The following is a 9430-nucleotide window of genomic DNA, read 5'->3' as shown; positions in this document are numbered from 1 at the left end:
TAGACCTCTATAAACGCCTGTTTCCTCCCAGCTCTTTCCTCTATTTCCAGGAATCTTTCTTAATAATCTATTCCACCTGTCATTTTCTTCCAAGAAACCCTTCAATAACACCTCCATTTTTCCTCAAGAAAAACAGGAAAACATAGCATTTGTTAGGGGCTTCTTAGAAATGGATTTTTATTTAAATCTTGAAACAACCCTTCACAGTTGGTACAGTTATTCCTGTTTGATGGACTAGGAAACTGAGGCACAACCAGCAATACAATTTAAGATTACACTGCAAGCAAGTGACTAGGCTGGGGTTTCAGCCCCCCAGTCAGACTCGGTAGGGTCCAACTGCTATAACATTACACCCACAGCACCTTGGTTTCAAAGCTCCAGTGCCCATCTCTCCAGTTTCATCACATTGATGCCCCATTTGCTGACTGTATTCTAGCCATAAATTCTGAAAAGATCTAAGCACTCTTTTATCTCCATTCCCTTATCTATCCTGCCTCTAAGACCTTTCGCCTCCTCTTAACTCCTGTGAGTTTTTGAGACTCACTCACACTAGGAAGCCTTCTTAGATATCCACAATCCTGCCTTCCCACCTTCCTCTTCACCCATAACATGTGTGCCTCCTTTTATCCCTGCTTTTCCCACCTGTATTGACTCTTCCCTGTGCCCGTCCTTCCATCAAACCAGGAGCTCTGCCATGAAATAAATGTTGGGCATACCTGCAGTGGGTGACTGACTATCTCTTTCAACCCCACACCAGTCCCATTTTTCCAACGAGGCAACTAGTTGAGAGATGGTAAAGTCAATTTGCCCAGGCCATGGGGCTGTTAGAAAACAGAGCAAGAGCAGGCAGGGGTGGGAACTCCAGGCCTCGGGTTTCCTCTTGGGGTGGCCTTTACCAGCGAGGAGAGAGGAGTGTGGGTAGAGCAGCACGTCGAGTGTGATTATGAAGCTATGAATTCTTGGCACCTCAGGAAATATTCCACCTAAGTGTTGAACTATACAAAGAGGACTTTTTTGAAAGGCACCTCATAAATCGTTCCCACAAAATGTATACACATAAACCCATGCCTTTAGCAGCCGCCATGCAGGTGCCTTACACAGTCTCCCATTTGTGGGGTCTGTTGTCATAAAACACTTTCCCTCCCAGGGTCTCAGAGGGGCATGGAGAGGACAGCAGGAGAGACGTTTACCAGGATAAGATTCGTAGGCACAGTGAGAGCCCTGGAATGCATGGAAGAGTGGGTTTCACATGGAGACACACCCCTTGACACTGAAGTTGACTTGTGATGTGACTTGGGAAAGGGATATTCCCTTCCCTCTACACATGACACGTGGTAGTGTAGTGGGTTAGTATTGGGCTGTTAACAGAGTGGGTTAGTAAAGGTCTGCAGTTCAAACCCACAAGCTGCTCAGATCGAGGCTGTCCCTTTTGGTAAAGATTTATGTTCTTGGAAACCTTTTGGAGCCGGTCTACCTGTCTCATTGCTGTGAACCGAAATGAACTCAATGACTGTCAGTCTGTCCCTCTCTAAGCGCTAGTTTCTATATCTTTAAAGAGAATTGGACTGAGGGTGATTTTTTTCCTCCTAAGATAAGTATTTGGGAATGTTTAGAGATATTTTTATTGCCATAATGGAGAAAGGATATTCTAGTGGCATCTAGGAAATAGGAGTCATGGATGTATCTAAACATTCTACAGGCCAGCCCCCACAATAAATAATTGTTCTGGTCTTAATGCCAATAAGGCCAGACTAGGAAATCTCAAAGATCCTCGCTAGCTTTCCCTTTCTGTGCAACCAAGAGTAGTTCTATCACTGAACTTCTCCTTGGGGGGCGGGGGGGAGGGGGGGGAGGGTGCGGGCGGGGGTAAAGGGGCTCTGAATGAAAGTCTAATGGTGAAATGGTGAGTGCCGTATCCCACCGTGCTTCTTGCTAAGCGTGATATTCCGCATAATCCAAATCCTGAAACGACATCGTGGTATTTCATAGCAGACTAGCTGTCTGTGAGCTCTGGTGGCACAATGGGTTGTGTTAAGCCAACAGCAAAGTTTGCAGTTGGAATCTGCCACTTGCCCCTTGGGAAAAAGATGAGGCTGTTTGCTCCCATAAAGATCGAACGTCTCGGGGGGCTATTCTCCTCTGTCTTGCAGGGTTGCTACGAGTTGGAATGGACTCTGTGGCAGTAGGTTAGTAGTGTTGCTGCAGCGGAAATACCACAAGTTGGTGATTTTAAGAAATTGATTATCTCAGATGAGAAGTCTGAATTCAAGGCACCAGCTGCAGGGGAAGACTCTCTCTCTGTATGCTCCCTCCCTCCCCCTCCAGCTGCGGGGGCTGTGGAGGAAGGTAGATTTCTCATATCAACTTCTTTAGCCCCGGGATTCTTAGTCGTTGGAAATCTCGGGGTGGCATTTGTCTCCCCCTCATTTGTGCGTGCTTGCTCCTCTGCCTAATTTGCTCTTTTTATATTTCAAAAGTGATTAGGATTAAGACCCCCCCCCAACATTAATATGAAATAACAAACAGAAAATTCCTTTCTCAAATGACAGTACATCTATAGGGTTGGGGTTACAACTCCTACATATATTTTGGGGGGGAAACAGTTGGAATTCATAATGGTAGCCATTATTCATTAAGCCTGTCCAAGACTTTGGGCATGTCTCATCCTTAATCTCACCATCACCTTATCCCACCACTCATCTTGTCTGCTGGACCTCCTGCAGTGGCTTGTCTGTTGCCATGATGTTCGAAACTGTGTCACTGGTACTTCAAGGACCAGCAGGGTTATCACCAAAGTGAGATTTGGCCTCACGTACTTTGGACCTGGTGTCAGGAGAGACCAGTCCTCGGAGAAGGACATCCTGCCTGGAAAAACAGAGGGGCCAGAAAAAGAGAGACAGGCCCTTGGCAAGATGGTTTGACTGCTCCAGTGGGCTCAAGCAGAGGACCCCTGCGGAGGATGGTGTGGAACAGGACTGTTTTGTTCTGTCGTGCTTAGCATCACTGTGAGTTGGAACCGACTTGACGGCACCTAACAACAACAATAACAATCACCTGATAAGAAAAAGACCGTAATCACCATTTATGAGATTAAGGGGTAGGGGAAAGACAGAGAAGTTATGAGCTAGGGATAAATACTAGAGGAGTCTAAGAGTCTCCGTAATAAGAAAGCCAAGCAATTAAGAATGACCAGGCCTAAGTGGTGGAAATCCAAACCTAAATTCAAGTCTCCAGCTCCAGCATCTTACTGAATGTTTGCCTTTAGTCAAGTAATGTCATATATCCACGGCCTCAGTCATTTATAAAATAGGAGCAAAAAGAATAATAACTTTAGGAGCATTGTGCAAACGGAATGGAATTTTTGAGATATATTAATTGTGTTCACCTAGTGTTTATTTAGCACAGGGTAAGTGTCAATCAGTTGGAACAGTTCAATCATGATCCTAATCCCTGCTTGGTTGATCCGGGTCCTAAGGCTAGCATTGTTATTCACTCGTTGGGCTCCCACATCTCAGAAGTGACAATGTTCCATCTAAGGATATACTCCTCTCTCCCTTTTCACACACTGCACAATTGAAAACACTTCTTAAAAGTTGTTTAGACGTTTGGAACTGTGAGTGTGTTGAACGAGTACAGAACAGGCCATCAGCCTTGCATCTGACCGGCCTTACACAGCGTGTCTGCTGTTACAGCCCGGTTTTGTGTTTAGTTGAAAACTTAAGCCAGTTGGGTGAGTTCAGTCCCAGACCTCACAGGTGACCAAGCTCTGTCTCAGGGGTTCCACTCGTCGCTCTCTGACCAAGAAGCCGGATTGTTTTTTGATGATTTTGGTTTCGTTCCACACTTTCCTCCCACTGATCAAGCCCTTTGATGTGAGCTTTGTCAGAGCAGCTGGTAGTGGGAGCCAGCACCAGCAGGGTCGTGGAGGCTGGTATTTGCATGGACCATTCGTCCATCAGACTCACTATTTCCGTGCTTTGAAGAGGACAATTTGTACGGGGGGTATTTGAACAGATGGTGGAAATGACAGACTGGAGCCATTAACAGGGACCCATTCTGTTGGGACAAGGACTCCTCATTTACCTGTTGCTCTTGACTCCCTAACTCATAGGTCTATCTCTTGAGTCTGAGCTTCCTTAATCATTTTCCTCTCTTTCCTTCCAGGAAAGCCCACCTGATCCTGCGGCGACTGGAGAGGGTTAGCCGTCACTGCTCCAGCCTGCTGCGAAGCGCTTACATACAGAGCCGGGTGGACACGGTGCCCTACCTTTTCTGCCGCAGCGAGGAGGTCCGGCCTGCGGGCATGGTCTGGTACAGCATCCTCAAGGACACCAAAATCACTTGCGAGGAGAAGATGGTGTCCATGGCCCGAAACACGTATGGGGAGTCCAAGGGCCGGTGAGGGAGGGTGCTGCCCTCTGTGAGCACAGAGACTCTCCATGGGAAGGGGAGCAGAACACATGTGGATCCTGGGGCCGGGTGGGCTGGGGGACAGCTGAGGATGGGCCTGGCCGAGGACACGCGCCAGCAAGGCCAAAGCAAACCTCTTCTCCTGTGGATAGTGAACAGAGAACTTTGTAACCACTGGAATTGTTCCTTTCTCTCGCTTTTGTTTTGTTTTTTTCTAAGTCTCTTTTTTTCAACCTTTTCTCATGGATAGTGGTCAGTCCAGAGGCAGGAGCTTTTAGGTGGAGATCAAGCAGCCTTTCTTCTTTTTTCTCCATCCTGGCGAAGTCAGCCTCCTTCCAGCCATAGACTCCTAGAGGAGACGCCGAAGAGGCAGTCTGACCTCTTCCGCACCAGGAAGGAAGCCCCAAGGATTGTTGCAGTGAGGAAGTGTGGGTTGTTAGGACAATTTTATTTTTTTCTTTTTGGACATTATTGAGTTTGCAGGACCCCTGCCTCTTCCTGCTTACCTGTGGGTCTGCCCAGAGTCCCTGCAGGGCTTTCCATGCATTAAAAACTCCTATTGTCTCTCTTTCTGCTTGGGTGGTGTTTCTTACCAATGGATGTGTTTGGGGACCTCTTTCTTTCCTGGGAGATAGGTATTGAGTACTCAGCATGTGCCGGGTCCTGAGCTTCCAAAGAAAAGCCAAGAAGCTCCTTGTCCTCTGGGGATTTGGGAGGCAGTGGAGATTAGAGAAGAACAATTTGGTTCCCCCAGGTAAGAAGAACAGGGCTTCTTGAACTCACCGTTCGATGAGGAAAACTGAAGGGGTCTTCATGGCTTCCCTGAGAACAATTAGACAAAATACCCAAGGCTGAGGAGGAATGGGTCGGAGAGTAAAGGGAGAAGGATGGGATTTGGCACAGGTCCCAAACTCAATCAATCCCCCTCAGAGCAATCGTAAAGGACCGAGTAGAACTGCCTGGGGTGGGGGTGCCAGGCAGGGGGTTCCGAGACTAACTCTTTCCAGGAGCACACAGCTTCCTCTTTCTCCCGAGGAACGGTAAGTAGGTTTGAAACACTGACACCATGGGCAAAATACCAGAGATAAGAGAAAATAACACGCATCCAAGGATGGAAAACCATTTTTGCCATGAAGAGAGATTGAAGTAGGAAGTAGCAAGAGGTGAGACTGGGAGCGAGGCAGGACCGTGGAAGACACTGGGTAGCTTGAAGCAATGGGAACCCCTCCTGTCATTTAAGATGAGAGTCACCTTGTTAATGTACTGTTTATTAGAAAGAGAAGAACATTTTACCAACAAGGTACACAAAAAGATAATAATTACCACTCCCTGAGTTCTGATCATCTGCAAAGCCCCGAGTGAAATGTTTCTCATGTGCACCCATTCCTGAACCCTGAATCTTGGCTCTTTTCAGAATCGTTCAAACTCAGTTGCCTCGTCAATAAAATGGAGTCCAGGAGAGTTGTACCTTGTGGAGTTGATGTGGGGCTGATGTGAGACAGGGGCTGTGTTCTCCAAGCACAATGTGTAGAAGTGTTTCGTGGTTGTTTCTTCTCCTAATGGAGACAGTATGCATAATGCTCCGAGTCTTGGGAACACGGTAGGGAAAAAAGCCTGAAACAGGCCTAGGGCATCCAGATTCAAAGTAGAATTTCATCACCACCTTCCTTGTAGAATTATAAATGGTATAAGAATTAGCTCAAAGAAGCATGGCTATGTTGGTGGAAATAAAAGCCAGAGGTACTAAGAGCCCAAAGGAAAAGTGTGGGGTATTTTCTGTGACTTTTAGAAATAGCTTGGTCTCTGCATAGTGGTCCATTGTGCCAGTTATCTAACCTCCAAAGAACATCTGCTATTGAGCTCTTCCCAAACTTGTCTCCTTTCTGGTTTTGACTTCCTTTTCCAGGCACTGTGGAGTCTGTAGACCTTCCCAGCCACCATGAGGCTCTCAAGAGAAAGAAGCCAGAGGCTTGGTGAGACAGGTGTGTGTGTGTGTGTGTGTGTGTGTGTGTGTGTGTGTGTGTGTGTGTGCCCTGCCATGGCAGAAAAAGGAGGTTAGACCAATATTTGTTAAGATGTTTCACTGGAAAAAGAAAAACGAAAAATTCTTGAAGTGCAAATAAGGCTGCTGGGTGTAGCGCCTTGGGCTCAGCATGCTGGACTGATTCATGTGCTGCCACTGAAAATGCCACGGGAGCTCATGCCCCACTGGGTTGGCAAGGGCCTGACGGACTGCTCCTGTGGTCGCCACCAAGGCCAAGGAAGCTGTGGACAACAGACGGTGTGTGAGGACAGCCCAGGGAATCACCCTGAGAGCATCCCCGCTGTCTGGGTGGCCCCGAGCTTTCTTCTCTAGGCAGGTATCAAGCTAAAGAGGGACCTGGATATAAATGCTAACGATTGCTCTTTAAGGAACTGCATGTGTCACAAGGTCAGGGGTTTTCCGTGAGCTCACTGAACTCTCAAAGCAAGTGAGTGCCGAGTTTGAGGCTGGTGGAAGAACCTACCACAAATACGATAGCTCGAAAAATAAGCAGACTATATCATCCAAACTGGAGCCCCATGCTTTTACCTCCCAGAGAAATGGGTGCAATCCTCACAACCACTGCCCACTTTGGGTTGAAAACTAAGCCCCTCTAACTGCCAATCGATGGTGGAGCATCGATGTCCAGGCGGAGGGACTAAAAGGAATAGGAGCCAGCTCCTACCCTTAAGGAACTTCCAGAACTCAGCTAACTAATGACCAGGTGATAAAATCAGACACTTTGGAGGCTAGCCAATCAGGGTTTAAATATTGGCTGTGCCATTACAGTGAGGAAGGGTTAGGACCTGAGAGAAATTTAGAAGACAAACTCAAACGTTTTCCCTGGCCAAGTTAACTCAAGCTTCCTAAGCTTCATTTCCCTATCTATCCAAAACTGAGCAACCCCACTGGCATAGAGTGGATTCGGATTCCTAACTGAGCAACTTTTCCGTCAGCAACCTAGCACTTTACCCACTGCACCACCAGGGTTCCCAACCCTTGCTTGTAAAGGGGGAGGAGTATGAGAGGACTTCAAAAGTTCGTGGAAAAAATGGAGTTCAAAGGTAATGGAATTTTTCTATTAACTTTTTGAAGTTCCCTCATATGCTACCTCCAAAAGCTGTCGGAAGGATGAAATTGGACAATATAGGTGAAATAACTGGGTGCTCAGAAAACAAAAGCTCTTCATACATAGCTCTTCTAAGGACTGATTTACATAGGGAAGGATTTGTGCCTTGGCCTCTGCTATTGGAAGGCGAGTCTCAGGAGCGTCTTCATAGGAGACGGTTGGAGAGGAAAGGGCTTATGGGCAGAGAGACATCACGAGCAATTTGTGTAGGAGGAGCGATGGGACCTGTTGACTGAATGAGACCATACTGGCTGTTTGAAACCATTGGATTGAAAACACACACATATGCATCCTGAAAAGAAAACTCTTGACTTCAGCGTAGGAAAGAGCAAAGAAAAGGAGCGGAGCTGGAATCATGGAGGTTAGGGAGGAAACTGTAGGCGTTTGAAAAGTATAGATGAGGAAGTTTGAGCAAGGGCCAATGCCATGAGGAGCCTAGATTTGAGAGATAATAATTAAAGACACCCCATGAGACTTGCCAACTAGAAGTCATGTGAATAGGATGTTTCCCCCTCACTAGTGGCTGAATGTCTGATGGACAGAACTCACATGACAGGAATGATGTATCACTTGGGTTCAATGGACATTTCAAAGATAGGCACGTTTTGCACCATTCGGATATAGTAATTAGAACATAACTAACCAGGAATATAATTTGTCTGTGTGTAGAAACCAAGTACAGACGAGTGTGTGAGGCTGCATGAGGATGCAGCTGAGTGGTCATGGGCAGGGGTTTGTCTTAAGCCAGCATAGGATCGAATGGAAGAGTAGAGCACTGGCCTTTTGCATCTGGATTGCATCTTCTTCATTTTCATGCTCATCATCATCATTAACACCATTTAATTGATTGATTATTTACCATACACCACATTACTTACATATATTGTTTCCTATTTTCAAAACATCTCTGGGAAGTCTGAATTATTATTCACAGTTTAGAGGTGCAGTAATTGAGCCCGAAAGAACTTACGGAACTTCCTGGTGCCGGCTGGTTCCTATGTTTTGGTTCGGTGCCGTTTTAGTCACGCTCCCTCCATGTAACAGAGTAGAACTCCCCCATGGGACTTTCTAGGCTCCAATCTTTATAGGAGCAGAAATCCAGATATTTCTCCCACTGAGAAAGATGAAAGCCACGTTGGGTGGGTTTCAACTACCTACCTTTTGATTGGCAGTTGAGCACTTTATGCTTGTGGCTCTGGGGCCCTTCGGAGATTGCTCAACCCCAAATTTTAATCAAAGTTCAGTCTGATTCCAGAGCTAGTGGCTTTAAGCACTATCGTCTTGTTGCATCCGGAGGTGAGGAGCCCTGCTTTCTAGTCTTGCCTCCATTTAAAATTGGCTGTGGAAAAATGAGCTGATTCCGGGAACCCAAGAGGAAAGCGAATTTTGGGAATAATAAAGGCAACAAATGTATAGATGTGCTTTACACAATTGATCTATGTATTGTGATGAATTGTATGAGCCCCAATAAATTGATTTTTAAAAAATAAATAAATAAATAAAATTGGCTGTGAAACTTTCAGTAAGCCATTCACATTCTGTGTGCCCTCATCACACAGAGGGAGAGGTAAATGTCAAGGACAGGGGCAGCAGAGCAGAAGATATGTTGTGTACAAAGACCATTTTTCACTTCTTTCTCTCTGATTTTTTTAAAATTTATTTTTAATCAATTTATTGGGGCTCATACAGTTCATCACAATACATAGATCAATTGTGTAAAGTACATCTATACATTTGTTGCCCTCATCATTCCCAAAATTCGCTTTCCTCTTGGGTTCCCGCAATCAGCTCATTTTCCTTTTTTCCCCACCCCCTCCCTTCCCCCTCCCTCCTTCCCCATGAACCCTTGATAATTTATAAATTATTAT

General features: G+C 46.1%; 1 protein-coding gene across 1 annotated transcript in view; it reads left to right on the top strand.

Annotated features, from left to right (window-relative positions):
* ASTN2 (astrotactin 2) overlaps positions 1–4978 on the top strand; it is a 1157183-nt gene extending 1152205 nt beyond the window's left edge. Inside the window, exon 23 of the mRNA XM_045296567.1 lies at positions 4165–4978. Coding sequence (XP_045152502.1) covers positions 4165–4402 — 238 coding nt within the window. The 3' untranslated portion in view covers positions 4403–4978. The remainder of the gene's footprint in view (positions 1–4164) is intronic.
* Positions 4979–9430: the final 4452 nt, after the last annotated feature.

The sequence above is a fragment of the Echinops telfairi genome, unplaced genomic scaffold (assembly GCF_000313985.2).
Source record: "Echinops telfairi isolate 266 unplaced genomic scaffold, ASM31398v2 ScPeMD7_7410;HRSCAF=8448, whole genome shotgun sequence".
Classification (NCBI taxonomy): Eukaryota; Metazoa; Chordata; class Mammalia; order Afrosoricida; family Tenrecidae; genus Echinops; species Echinops telfairi.
This window is presented reverse-complemented; position numbering and strand designations above follow the sequence as displayed.